Here is a 14,553-nt window from a genome sequence, read left to right as displayed (position 1 = left end):
GAGAATGTCACTCGGTTTCTTCTTCCGGGACTGGGATGTTTATTTTGCACCTTTGACAAAGAATAGTGAGCAGAGACCTGCTCAGGGCTGTGCGTGGAACCTATTGAGTTCCAATCATTACCCAAACCACATGGTTCTTCTTGCTCTCAGTGGAGACTTCCCTCCTCCAGTCCCTCATGTTCCCAAAGAGGGGGTACATGTAAAATTGATCTTCCCAGTGCAAAAGTGCTGATTTCCCCCTTTTTCTGAGCACAGACGCTGGTGATGCGGTAGCTTGTTCTCTCTGTCTTATGAGAAGTTATCCAAGAGTGGGGAAAAAATTACAATGAGGTTCTTTCCCTCTCTCATGACAGCACGCTGAGCGTTTGCTGCATCTCTTTGCAACGACAAAATGATCTGTATTGAATTTGTGATTCGGTCTTTCTAGAACACCCTCAGGAGCGGGGAGAGCCCACGCCAAAAACTCAACCCATAGGGAGAAGCGGTAGAAATCCCAGTGCCAATGCGAAGCCACAGCTGCCTCTTCCACCCTCAAATCAAATTAAGGTAACGTTTATCTGGGATTTGTGAAAACCTTCCAGATTGCATACTCAAATTGCTGAGAATCCTGCAGCACTTAAGTCTATTTCTCTTCCTTGCTTCCCCCATTCCCTTAAAATAACCACTCGAAATCTGGATGAATGTTTGAATGAGGCCAATTCCTCCCCTGCATCCCTTGTACACTTTGAATTAGCACAGCTCTTGAGAAAAAAATAAACGAGAGAGATTTTCTTTATCCACAGAACTGGAATGGCAGTCTTCGGGGTTTGCTGGTCTTTTAACTAAAAGATGACAACAACATGCAAAATTCAGTAGCTTTACATTGTGAGCTCTAAAAAGTCCTTTATTGTTACTATTTATGAAGCTTCTACTGTGTATGTTTGAAAGAGACAGATTCCCTCAAACCGCAGCTTGACAGCACAAACCTTTTTGCATTTAATGCTTAACAGAGTAGCAGAAGGAGCGCATCTCCACCAGAACCTGCACTCATTGCTCAAGAGCTTTCCTGCCCAGAAGACAAGTATTTTCCAGCCCTCATTTCCATCTTAACGGATGGGAACGAAGTTTTGCTGAGGCACACAAGTGACGGGTACATTGGAGCATCCTCTGGCATGTAACCTGCTGCCCAAGGGTGCCCAGGGCTCTCTGTGACATCCACCATGTCACCTGGGCAGCTCTACAGCACATTCCCTGGAGATGGAGTTTCAGGCCTTTCCGTAACTCGCCTTGAGAACCAAATCCGAGTGTGATTCATCTCACACGGTTCAGGGGATATTAAAAACGCACAGAATCACCACCTCGGCTGCACCAGCTCTTTTGGGGAAGAGGGACATAATTAAGGAGGTTGCTTCCAATATCCCCATGTTCTTGGAGCATTCCAGTGCATTCAAAATTTAAGAACATCAAAACGTCCCGTGGTCAAATCAGCAAAGGTTTGTAGCATTAAACAAAACACCAAACCACTGTACCCTACCAAAAGATGCCAAAACTACCTTTAACCCTGACATAGTTCTTTCACAAAGACCAACCTCTATTTGAAAACGATGCACCACAATAAAAAGCCAGGACCCCTCTGCGTTTCACACGGAGAACTTGCAGCTGAAACAGATGTCCCAGTGAGATCAAGGTTATGAATAGAAAACAGCACTCAAAGATGCAAATCAGAAACAAAAAGCTCTAGAAACCAAGATATTTTCCTTCCACCTAAACCAGACATCATCTTTCTAGGCACAGACAACAGAAAACGTCCTGCTGGAGCGCTCCGGTATGGAGCTGCATTTTGTGGCTCAGCTCCTTTCCCATCAGGTACCAGAAGGTTGATCTAACATCCCTGAGGCAACAGCATCATCTGGGTAATAAATAATAATAAAAATAATAATAAATTTGAAAAGCAACCCTCTGACTGTTTGTTTGGCAGCCCTCCAGCTAGCTAATTTCCTCAGCTGCTCCCATGATAACAATGACACAGACTAATGCAAGCTCGGCTCCGCTCAGCTTGTGCTGCAGAACGTCCCCGACGGCGTTTACCATTAGTATGGAGCTCAATGAGATAGGAGGATCTCTCCACAGGACTCCCGTAATCCTCCAAGTAGATGGCGGGCGGCTCTCTCCACCGCATGGCAGCCGCCGCTTTGCCTTCGGAGTTGGGGAGAGGGACACAAGTCACATCTCGAGTTCCTCCCTCCCTCCCGTCCGAAAGCCGATCCTCGATTTCGCAGCTTCCTCAAGGGAAAGCCACGCGCTAAAGATTTTCCTCCGCTCTCGGCAGAACTAGATGTTTTCTCCCCTCCCCTCTGAGGAAGGTGGCTCAGACTTTGGTTAGAGCGTTTCCCTACTGCTGCCTTAGCAGCAGGATGTTAAGTGCAAGTTGTTGGAAGGCTTAGACGTGGGATAAAGAGCGGATTTTAAGCATGGTGGTAAAGCAAGGCTCCGCGTGCCCTGCTCTTTTATTTTTGGCATATAGCAGAATTTGCTCATGAACAACTAATGGGAAAGGAGTCGAAGTGCTGATTACTTGCAGCAAAGTCGTCTCCCCGCCCAGCCAAAAAATGAAATAGATATTTGTGAAGTTCACATACAAGGGGCGTAACAAAGTAAACGAACTGAGCTGTTCGCAGATGGCAAAGCTTCCTCCCACGCTTGTGTAACGTATCCCAGACGATCCCTGAAAAGGGAGAAAGGGAGGGGGAAAAGGAAAGAGGAAAAAAAGGAAAAGCAAAAGCAGCTGGCTGCTTACACAAGGCATCCAGAACGATACTGCCGGGACTCCACCGTTCCCATTCAGTGCAGCAGAGCATGCTCCTGTGTAAATAGTTTCCATATGTCATCATTACAATAAAAACCAAAAAAACAAAAAAGAAAGGAAGAGAAGCAGCATAAACTTTCCAGAACCTAAACCTCTCCCTTTGTAAAACAAAGTCCCTGCTGAAGGGAAGGAAAAACGCTCCGTTGGCTGAGAGAGCAAACAAACTGCTCATTCGGAGCTCACGTGGCCATGGGGGATCTCGGGGGCAGAGGTGAGAAGGGAATAAGGGACTGAAAATATCCACAGGAACCAGGGATAAAACACCCTTCCCAGCCAGGCTATTGTATGTTGAACAGAAATAAATTTGGACTTCCATTGTTTGATCTTTGCTGTTTGGTTTTGTTTTAGTAAATAATAACAATAATTAAAAGAAACCAAACAAACTAGTAACCTCCTACAAATTCAAAGAGTTATAAACAAACTCTCCGGGGCAGCTCTTCCGTTTGCCTCAGAGCTCCCCCAGTCTGGCTCTCATTAGCCTGTTTGCCAGATGTTCTGCTTTCTAGACAGCACACGCTTTTCACGGCGTTACACCGAAACAGCCCGAGATGCCTCGAATTAGCTCCTTGGCTCACTCCAAAGCCACGGGCCTTTACCAGACTTACCAGGGCTTTCTCCTAAAAGGTTGAGGACGGTCTCGATGGAGCTGCTAGTTGCCATCCCGTCCAGATGACGCTATTTTAGCAAGTGTACCTGTGACGTGGAAGGCAGGGCAAGTGACACAATTCAGCAAAAATATCCTTGTAGTTCAATCCGTCATTCACACTGTTCACATATCACATGTGTAGTCAGTGTAAGACAGCAATACATAACTTGTTTGTCTAATGAGTTGCACGTGCGAGTAATAACTCTTGATGGGCAAAAAAAGAAATGTCAAGGACACGTGACCTTGGAGACAGGACACATCTTCATTCACATTGCTCTAGAGGGTTCCTGCAAATGGATGTGCCAAATAGAGCAGCAAGAGAGAAAAGCAAGCGAGGCGTTTCCTCCCGCAGCCGGGGAAGGTCGGGCTGTGCGGGGCACGGCTCCGGGCAGCTCCAGGAACCGTCTCGGACAACCGGAGACGTGCCAGCTGATAAAACACCCCACAGTGCACCGGCCACTGGGCTACAGAGGGGGACGAGGACAGGGAAAGAGAAGGGCAAACTGTGAGTTAACCATGGGATTCCTTCGTAATTATATTTAATCAAGTACTAAATTTGTCCTTTCTTTCCATCCTCCCTGCAACCTTGTTTGTAGAACTGCTGTCTCTCGTTTACCTTTAGGGTCATTATTTCTTCTTTGGAAAGAGGTGAGAACCCTGTTAGGGAACACACTTGCCAGCTATGTTTTTCATGGGAGCAGTGCCTTTTTCTATCCTGTCCAAGGCAAATGTGGAGACTGTGGAGTTGAGGAAACATTTTACAGGTTTGCTGCAAGAGCCCACAGAGACGCTGCGTGACCTTTCCAGCACGAGGATCTTGCTGGCCAGCCCTGACCCCTTGGCAAGGGGGACAAGAGGACAAAGCCACCTGTGGTTCAAGTCCCTCATTGCAATAGCTGCTGCACCATTCACCTGGAGCCGGTTCTTTTCAGGCTTCGCTGTGTTCTTTACTCCACGCCACCTCCATTTCTCATACCACCCACCTTGACTGTATTTGTATCTAATTACCCAAGCTCAGCCCATTGCAGAGCTCATGCTTTCAGTTTAAAAGACACATAACCAGGCATTCAGCAAGACTAAACACGAGCCCATGGAAGAAGGGAGATCCCAGCAGGATCAAAGATGCTTGTGGGCTTCCTGGCCCTCCTGACCATACAAACAAGACCTGTCCCAGTGTAGGATCTGGCTAAAGCCACCGGCTCCCTTGGCGACGCCGTAACCTGAGGATGAAGGAGGCTGCAGTGAGGACAGCATTTATTTATCTATTAAAGACAACCAGAAGCACTCCTGAGCCACATGGAGTGCCCACTACAGAAAATGCAACTCCATGCAAAAACCCTTCCCCGGCACAGGCTGCACCTTCAGCACAAAGCCAAGATTACGGCAGTTCTACAACAGGGGCCAGGAAACAGGAGGATCCTGAAGTGTCAAATATTTGGAGTTGTAACAGCACCAACAATGGCATTTTCCATTCCAAGGGCTAATATGCCATGTAGTTTCACCTCCCGAGGATTTATTTTCCTTCCCCGCTCCAACGCGGTTGATAAGGAACCGCTCCTTTCTTTCTGAGTGCCGAGGCACAAACGTGTGCATTTGTCTCTTCAAGGCCAGGCTCACCTACCCGGGAGAAAAAAAGCTGGAAGCCGCCTGGAAAGCACAGCTGGTTTGGCACTTGGCCACGCATCTCGGAGGTGAGAGAGACGGAGTGTGAAATCAGGGCCCTTAGTGCCTGACTGCCAGCTCAGCGCCGTGCCAGCGGGAGCATCGCAGGACTCGTCTTTACAGCCCAAAAACATCCCAGCGCCCGTCCGGCTTCCAGGGGATGTTATGGGAAGGAATTCAACAGCTGCGAGGAACTCTAAACAGTTTACTATCAGTTTGTCGCCTAGGAAAATCAGGGCATTTCCAACAGAGTACAGTGCCAAGCCCTTCTGCTGCAAGAGAAATAACATCCTTCTGAATATTTCAAGCCAGTGTAACTGAGTCATGCTCCTCCTTGGAGACGAGAGCACAGCAGAAACATGTGCAAAGGCCTCTGGGCTCTTTGTCTTACTATATTCTCACAGCACTTGCTTGCTGTGAAGCTCAACAAAAAAAGTCACTTCAGCTTCCTATTTAACACAGACACATTTGTTTGGGTTTTTTTAAATATGGATGTTGCCACTTCCCATTAGCAGCACGAGGCGACCGAAGCCTCCCGTCCTTGCTGTTATTTGAGAATCCAGCGAGTTCCTACGGCACCAACATGAGCTCACTTCACGCCATCATCTACCACGCTGCAGGGAGCTGAATCCACATGAACTATGAGCAGATGTCCCTCAGCATGGTAAGCTACTTTTTTATATATTATTGCCTCTTACCGAATGCGCTCGCTATCTTCTTATATTGAAGACAACTTAAGCCCTGCGTTGTTTAATTAGAGGGCCGCTGTCTCCTTGCTAACATCTGCACTGCACACATGTAAAAACTCCAGTGCACAAGCTAAACACAAGGACAGAAGAGCTAAAGCACAGTGGGAAATTGCTTTTTCTCAGCAGAAGTCGTGCCTGTGGCCAGCATTGGTCAGGGCCAGTAGGTAGTTAACCGCTTGCTCTGAGGCTCGTTAACTGTTTGAAAAGCAGAGACGAGCTATGACATGGACACTGACTTCCTGTACCACCCTGCTGGGGACAAAAAGAGACATTTGTAAGGAAGAAGGTAAAAAAATAAGAGTAAAAGGCTTCTAAGAAAACAAGGATGGGGAAAACAGGCTGCCCAGGGCAGTGGTGGAGTCACCATCCCTGGAAGGGTTTAAAAGATGTTTAGACGAGGTTCTCAGGGACACAGGTTAGTGCTGGAGTTGGGTTATGGTTGGACTCAATGATCCTGAGGGTTTCTTCCAACCAAATGATTCTATGAATCTAAGACTCCACGATACTTTTACCCCTGGTTGGAGATGCTCAGCTGTGCAGTTCACTGCCTCGTCTCTTCAGGGCACCCGCTTTCCTTTGGTATCAACCCTGAGTCACGCTGGGACTTGATTCTTTTTCCTCCTGCAATGTTATGTGGGAAGTTTTGACCAGAAAACGTTTGATCGCTGGGTGATTTTCACTCCTGAACATGCAGCGGCAAGAGGCAGAAGAACAGATCCCTCCGCTTGGGGAGGTTTGCGATCTACAACTGCGTTAGCGAGAGGCTTCAGCCACCACCTAACACAGGAGCACCTGCTTCTTGTAACGTAGCTGCAAAGACAAATCCAAAGCATTTTTAATCAGTAAATCTCACATAAAAGGAAAGGTCGTGCTAGCAAAATATAATTAAGAATCTTGCTTTTGTGTTAAGCCAAATTGCTGCCGGTTTCACATCCTTTATTTGTGATCTTAACAAACGAACCTCCACACCACAAAAAGGGAGAAGTCAAAGCCACAACAGAAGGATCATACACAACCTTACATTGCTCATCCTTTTAGTAACTCATATGCTCTATAATCTTGTCAGTCCGACCATATCACAGCCACAGAGGCATTACAAACCCAGAGATCATTTTTTCTGTAACTGGAGTTAAATATCTGAGCCCTTGAGGGGCCCTGTGAAACAACTAATTTTGAATGGAAAGAACAACTGGAAATAATGAAGATTTTGCTGTACCCAACAACAAGCAAAAACAAGCTCTGCCTAAGGCTATGGCTCATGAGAGGCCAGACATGAAATACACACACACATTCATAATTCCTGATTTTTGAGGAAGTAACAGAAAGGGAAAAAGACAATATCAGAATCCCTCAGATAGAGCATTTCTTTAACACATCCTGTTACATGAAGGAATTTCCTCTTTTTGTTCCAAAAAGGGAAACCAATGCCTCATGTTTTTAGCATGCTAAAGATCTGCCTTAGCATCAGCAACAACACAATGTCAGCGTTTTAAGAGCACGTTCCTCATTTCAATTCTCCAAAGCAGAGCCTTTGGATTTTCCTGCTGCAGTTTGGAAAGACGTTTGATTAAGCTGCAATCTGGCCTTTTTAACAAAAGCAGCGCGCTGCCAGGTCCGACTGCCGGTTCCAGCCGCCAGCAGCTCTCCGGGGAAGTCGCAAAGTTAGTGGTGGGAAGCAAAGAGGAAGCGCTTCCCTTATGTGAGAAACCAGTGTTAGTTTGGAGAAACCAGTATTAGTTTGGTCAACAAACCTCCTGCATGGCCACCAAAGCCGGACTAGTATGGAGCAGGCAGTAATAAGGTACGTGCCACATTGACCTTTCTGCCCTAAAGCGTGAGGAACAGCAAGAAAATGAGGTAAATTAAATAACGATAGCATGGCAAAACTCTATGTCTTACTGCAATGGGCTGAGACCAAGGAAAGTTATTTATAATGGTACAGCAATGAGAGGTATGTAATTGTGTTCTGTGGTGTTAGAAGACGACCCCACCGGTTCTTTTGCAATACAACACTGCCACATCTCTGCCTCATCACTGTGTCTCAGCCAGGAAAGAGCAGCTGTGAACTTGAGATGAAAATTCATTTAAATGAATGGGGAAAACCCCAGCCTCCAGTGCTGTGGAACTGTTCTTCATTAAGAAAAAAGAGACTTCTGCATATTTGGTGGAAACCACTGCTGGAAGGAACTGGAGAGGTTACATGTAAAGGCTGGGGAGGAAGGAAGGAGTTAAACCACTAGTTTGACATCCGCAAACCAGCTGCCAGAGGCCCTTCCCTCAGCTGGTCCTTACCTCAGCTCCCACAGTCCTCACACTGAACAGTGTGTTTAGAAAACAGACGATTTTTACTTCAAAAACCTTCCAGCACTGCAGAATCCTCTCCAACTCTTACAAAGTGGTTCCAAATGTTAACGTCACTGCCAAACATGTGCCTTATTCTTTGTCTGGACTTCTCCAGCTCCAACCAACAGACGTAATTCCACTGTTACCCACCTTCAAGCCTCACGGATCTTGGATGAGCTGGAGCAAGAGCACTAGAAACACGCTGAGCATGAACACGTTGATTCATTTAGAGCCAGCACAGATGGCAACACCACCTACCTGCCCTAATGATTAATCTTACCGGAAGGATCAAGTAATACACTCACCATCTCACTGGGCAAGTGTTCCACATGCTCGGTGTCAGCTCAGGTGCCCACAAAGATAGGATGAGAAGAAATGGCCTCAAGTTGTGCCAGGGGAGGTTTAGATTGGATATTGGGAACAATTTCTTCATGGAAAGGGCTGTGGGGCATTGGAATAGGCTGCCCAGGGCAGTGCTGGAGTCACCATCCCTAGAGGGCTGGACAGACCAGAGATGAGGTTCCCAGGGACATGGGGCAGTGATGGACTTGGCGGTGTTCAGTTAATGGTTGGACTTGATGATCTTAAATGTCTTTTCCAACCAAAATGATTCTACGAAGCCAGACTCAGCCCAGACAACCCTCTCCACCGCTGCAGACACACGACTCTACCACTGAGCTCAATAACACACACGGTTGCTGCATCCACCTCACTGAGCAGTCCTCACCACTTTGCTCCCCTCCTCACTCTTACTGTGTACTCAACCTACAACATCTCCTCACTTGGTCAGAATTTACTTTTTCCCCGCTTTGCAGATCAGAGAGAAAGGCTGCAGCTGGCACAGGGACAAAATCGAACCCCTGTGACAGGCTCTGCTAATAACATACCTATTGCTAACCAGTCCCAATAACCAGTTGGATTTTGAGACCCATCCATCAGCCAGTCGACAGAGCTGTGAGCTACATGGTGTTGATTTGTATTGTTTGTTTCCTCAATCAAAATGCCACACGAGTGCCAAAACAAATATCTTCCCTAAACACTGTCAGTCGGTCTTGTAACCTCACCAAGTAAGTCAATGCATGACTTCAGGTTTATATGATCCTTTCTCATAAATCCACAATGACTGACGTGAAGCGCTGTCCTTTAAGTTCAGATTTTAGAAGAGCTGCTGCTGGTTTCCCATCATTTTGCCTGGAAACCTGGTTTGGCTGGCTGGCCTGCAACCTCCTGCCTGGTGCAAAATACCATCTGCAGCTGGAAGAAAGTCACTATCAGGGCAATATTCAGACATTCCAGCCGCCTCAGCTGCAGCCTTAAGGAAAAATAAAATTCCTCTGCTCATTTTTAAATGCCTAGCTTTAGAATCAGCTGGTTAGTCTCTACTTTATTTACTGTGGGAATGGAAGAATAGATCATAGGATGACCAGGTCACCTGGCTTTTCAACAAATACAGAATACATACGGTATTTCTTGAGCTTCCCCATAGCGTTACTGACCAGCGTTCACCCTTGAATTCCTAACAGGTCGGTATCACTTAACGTGTCTTTTTATTTCTCAAGTCCTTTCAAACACCTTGAACTTTGCTGACCACATTTCTCTTGGTTATTTTCCCCCGCTCCCGGTTCCTATTTCTATTTGCTATCTAGCAATGCAGCCGCTTTCACGTTCACCAGCACACGGCCGTACTCTGTGACTTTTTGCTGCCTCTCCAACAGCTCTAACGCTTCCATTAGCGTTCTCGGTTTGGATGCATTTGTGCTCTCTCAAAGTATACAAATAATTGTCAATGTTTTGCAGTCTTCCCCTTTGCAACCACCAGCAATAAGGCACCGCCACCAGCCTTGTATGTAAAAGGAATGGGCTTTGCCTTGCTCACTTCCCCCCCACCGACCCCAATGCCAAAATCCTCCTTATTGAGTTGCTTGCGAGCATTTATTTAATACAGCAGGAGCAAAGCGGTCGCTTGTTTGCACCTGCCAGCAGTTCAGGAAAAGCAGAACATTTAATAGTCTTTGCAGGTAGCAAAGCAGAGACACAGAGCCAACCAGTCCCAGCAAGCGTCCCTCTCTGCGACTGCATTTCCAGTATTTCTGGTCTGCTCAGCACCCTGGAGAAACAATGTTCCCGTGAAAAACAAGTGACTGGGCAACAACCAGCAGCATTTTCCTATTTCTGCAGTGACTCACCGCCATCTAACTCCATAACCAGCTGGACGTGGCTGTTTTGTGTCACGGGAAACCTGCATTTGCAGGAGGGATTGCACCTTGTGCCCCTCACCAGGCACGGATCCCCACCAGCCAGGGTGACAGTGCCATGGGAAAAGGGGACAGACGGCGGAAATATCGTACTAGTGAAAACTGCCGCCCTTATATTCTTCCTTTGGAGCCAGCAGCCAGGAAAGCCGGAGCTGGGGAGGACGGCATCCTAGCCTTCCTCCTCCCGCCTCCGATTATCCTGGAAACCACGCAGCCAACTCACCAACGCAATTCGACCCCGGGGAGTTTTTAGTGATCCCACTTGCAGGATTGATCACTCAGTCTTAATTCTACAGGCATTTCTTCATTTAGTTAACGAAGAGAAGGAACGTATTTGTGCGTTCCAGTAAAATCCTTTACCAGGCTACGTTACTTTCATGCAGTAAACTTTCTCAAATCTGTTGAGGGCACTGAAAGTATTCTCCAGAAAATAACAAAAGGTTAGAATAAAGTACAGACAATCAGACACTCCCAGATAACAGTTTAGACACACACACGTGTGCTAGGCAGTCATATAGGAAACATACGAGTTGCTAAGGCGTCCAGCCCTATAGAACCAGCGGGTTTAACACGGCTGTGCACAAATACAGCCTAAATGTTATTCCCTGCAAGAAAAGAAAAGCCTTTTGTTCCAAGCAGACACCACCAGATCGTGATTATAAAAGCAGCACTGGATATAAGCTTCAAACCCCCACACTCTGATTCAAATCACAGCGGTCTCCTCTCGCCATCCCCAGGATCTTTCATCAACACCCCCAACGCAAACACCTGACAAGGTTCCCGCTGAACTGAAATCCTAAAGCTGCTCCTACAGCTCCCCATAAAGCAAATTGTCATCTAAAAAAGGAAAAAATCAGGCATCTTCTCAACACGCAAAAAGCAATTATGCTAAAGACACAGGGAGAGCCCTGCAAGGTCCGGATCAAAAGCCAGAGACATCGGAGGCGAGAGAAATATCGAATTCACCGCACTTTTCCCAGCTTAAGGATCAGAAATGGAGCGTTCTGGCTCATAAATTCTACTTCCAGCAAATTCAAGCTTAAATCCCCTGAAGGCAATAAGGAAAAGGCAATCAACAACAACTCTAACCACTTCACAGATGCTCCTGTTTAGTTTATACAGCACTTCTTACAGCATTCAAATGGGTAAAATGGGATTTCAACGCAGGGGGGCTGACGGCAGCAGGCAGGATTCCTCGGTGAAGATACCAAGGGCAAAGGATGTTCTGAGAAGCCTCATATCGGTTATGATGAGTGAACTCAGCGTGCTCAGCCTTTGCTCATTTTAATCTGCCAGTAAGCGAGCTTGGCTAAACGGAACATCCTGCATCTACAGTGCCTTAAAAATCCACAGGAATCGCAAAAATGAGGGGAAAAAACCAACTAACTGATGCGTTCCCTGGGAAGCCGTGAAAAAACTAATCGCTGTTTGTTTCCAACTGTTGTTCCGCTTCCTGAGCCAAATGTTCCCAAGTCAGCTGTGGTGGCTGAGGAGTGACCGGTTAGAGCTGGAAAGCTGGCGATTTAAAACTGCGGCTTGGATGTTTTCAAACTCCTTAACATCTTTTATATCTCCAGGACCACCTGTTCAAAAAGCAGAGCCCTCCGATGCCACTGCACGAGCCCTCACCCTCCGTCTCCCAACTACAGCAATGAGTTTGGGGAGAAAACCCTGAGCTCAGCCCATTCTTCTGCTCCCGTGCCAAAAAATGTGAGCTGTGCGCTGGGGACGAGGCGCACAAAGGGAACGGGCTCCTCAAAGCATTAAGTTCATCACTCCCATCTTTACAAAAGGAGTAAGAAGGTTCCAGACTACTCGACCCCCTCGGCAGCATCATCCCTGCTTCACGGCGAGCACGCGTGGAAGATGACAAAGGAGAGAGAACCATTTGACTCCAGGATAATGGAACACTAACCCAAGTCTTCTTTACCTTGTATATGCTTTTACTCGCTCGGATTCCAACAGCATGGGGCATTCAAGACGAAATCACTAGGATACTTTTTTTTGTACTGCGCGAAAGAATCGACAGTGCAGAGATTCTGTTCGACAAAGCATCCTACTGTGAGACACACAATGTGTGCATTGTGCAAACCCATCTCCCGCAGGGCTAAGAAAACAAGGCAGGCTCGGAAAAAAAATACACAAGATAACTGCAGCCCACAATACCTCCTGGTACTGTGCTCTGCTCGTGGCTTTTCTTCTATAGGTACCACATCTACAGAGTTACGTCGAGAATGTCTCGATATAGATGCTTTTGTGAGCTCTGGAGGACATAGGGCTGTTTCTCTCGAATTAAAGGTACCGCTTTACCCTCTCATGACGGCAAGTGTTTAAGCACAGCTCAGATGGCCGGTCCTGGCTTAAAACCTGAATTGTCAGGATAAATGAGATTCCAGGAGTTGATGCATTTGGAACTAAGAGCAGAAATACTTTTTTTCCATCTATTTCTAACATCACATCAAAAGATTCCCAAACATCTCCCAAAAAGCAGCATTTACCTCCTTCCCCTGAGTTTACAGACCTCATCACCCAGGGAAACGAATTGTACTGAAGGAGAAAATAATAATCTCCTTATATTTTGGGTGTTCATTTCCCTTTCCAAGATTTTCACCCCTCACTCATCTCAGAGGCAGTTTTGCTTCGCTTTGCTTGCTTAAAACATTCATTATAAGTCATCTAGGCCAGGAAAGGATTAGAGAAGCACTGGCAGAAGTTGCAAAATGCAAGGCTGTTAGCTTGGAGAAATGAGACTTTCAGAGGCATAAACAACAACCCAGCACCGAGCTACCGCTTGTGCGTCAGAAAAAATTCCTCTCTATATAAATTTTCAGCAGGTACATGCTAAGAAAAACGAATCCTACACAGCAATGTAAAATCCTTCACAGCAATGTAATGAGTCCTACATGTTCATTTTCATGAAAGGTGTAATGTGCACTTTGCAGATGAGACTCGTTAACCGCGTTAACTGACTCACCACAGGTACAAGGACAAGCAGCTTCACCAGCAGAACTAGATTGCTTCTGAAAATGAGATCTCAGGCCTCTGCTCCGGCCGTGCTTCACCTCCAACGCGGCAGCGCTGCTACTGGAACTAATTAAAGGCAAATCGGTAGAACTAGGAGCCACGACGCAAGAAAATATTCTGTGTAGCATCCAAGAAAGCCACCAGATAATCCAAAAGGCTGTTTAAGAGCCTGGCTGTCAGAGATCTCAGGATCTGCCAGGTCCATCACAAGTGTTTGCTTGTTCCCTCGTCCCCTATTTCTTCACACCAATTAGCTACATTATTTCATAGCTAGTGCCCAAGTCCAAATAACCATCTTTGAAACCCTTACTTTCACACAAAGGTCAAAACACTGGAGATCCTGAATGAGTTATTAAGTCTACTACACAGCTGACATTTAAAATACCTATTTTCCTTCAAAGCCAGAATGCTTTCACAGCAACTAAAGTGGTTCTTCGAGAAGCAAAACTACTAAGAGAATGTGTGGTTACAGCATTTCCCCAAAGGTCAGGCATTTATTCTCCGTTCGTTCCCTCTGCCCACCGGAAAACACACACTTGTTTTACACCTGGAAATCTCTTTCATCCATGGCCAGCACTACGGGAACCGGAACGAGGAAGGAAATAGGGATGTTTGAAGAGCAGGGACTCATCGACCAGACGAGCTGAAGCTGCAGACTACAAGGGCAGGCTTGCTGATACAAACACGTTCTGGAACCAGATCTGACACAGAAGAGAATTATATCACTGCAGGTGGCGAATTATATCACTTCGGGTTGCACTGGGTACTGATCACACCAAAATCCAGGCAGCTCATATGAACATTAACAGCCCCCAATCCTGGGACACCCCCGAAGCATTTGTCTACCTGTGGATTAGTAAATGATTTTTTTTTTTTTAAAGAAACATAATGAGAGTCCATCCGCTAATTATAGACAGAGCAGCTTTGCTGAAAGCCTCTGCACGTGTTTGCTTGTGGCACTGGGCTGACACGCAGCAGCGAGGTGAGGAAGCAGCTCCAGGAGGCCCAGCACACACAGACACTGGTCTG

The 14,553-nt window shown here is 46.6% G+C and overlaps 1 protein-coding gene across 7 annotated transcripts in view; it reads right to left on the bottom strand.

The window, feature by feature from the left end:
• The window catches only part of TPCN1 (two pore segment channel 1), a 47,145-nt gene that overhangs the window by 27,186 nt on the left and 5,406 nt on the right, over positions 1 to 14,553 (bottom strand). The window contains exons 1-2 of one of the 7 annotated variants that reach the window (XM_065033823.1): positions 2,068 to 2,168; positions 1,569 to 1,638 (exon numbers count right to left, since the gene is read on the bottom strand). The exons of 1 other annotated variant lie outside the window; for it this stretch is intronic. In XM_065033823.1, the coding sequence (XP_064889895.1) occupies positions 1,569 to 1,638; positions 2,068 to 2,070 (73 nt within the window). In that variant the 5' untranslated portion in view covers positions 2,071 to 2,168. Of the gene's footprint in view, positions 1 to 1,568; positions 1,639 to 2,067; positions 2,568 to 2,776; positions 2,945 to 3,450; positions 3,539 to 13,474; positions 13,939 to 14,553 lie in introns of those variants that run through there. 5 more of the 7 variants (XM_065033825.1, XM_065033820.1, XM_065033826.1 and 2 more) reach the window with 5 other exon arrangements.

This window comes from Columba livia, chromosome 17 (assembly GCF_036013475.1).
Source record: "Columba livia isolate bColLiv1 breed racing homer chromosome 17, bColLiv1.pat.W.v2, whole genome shotgun sequence".
Classification (NCBI taxonomy): domain Eukaryota; kingdom Metazoa; phylum Chordata; class Aves; order Columbiformes; family Columbidae; genus Columba; species Columba livia.
This window is presented reverse-complemented; position numbering and strand designations above follow the sequence as displayed.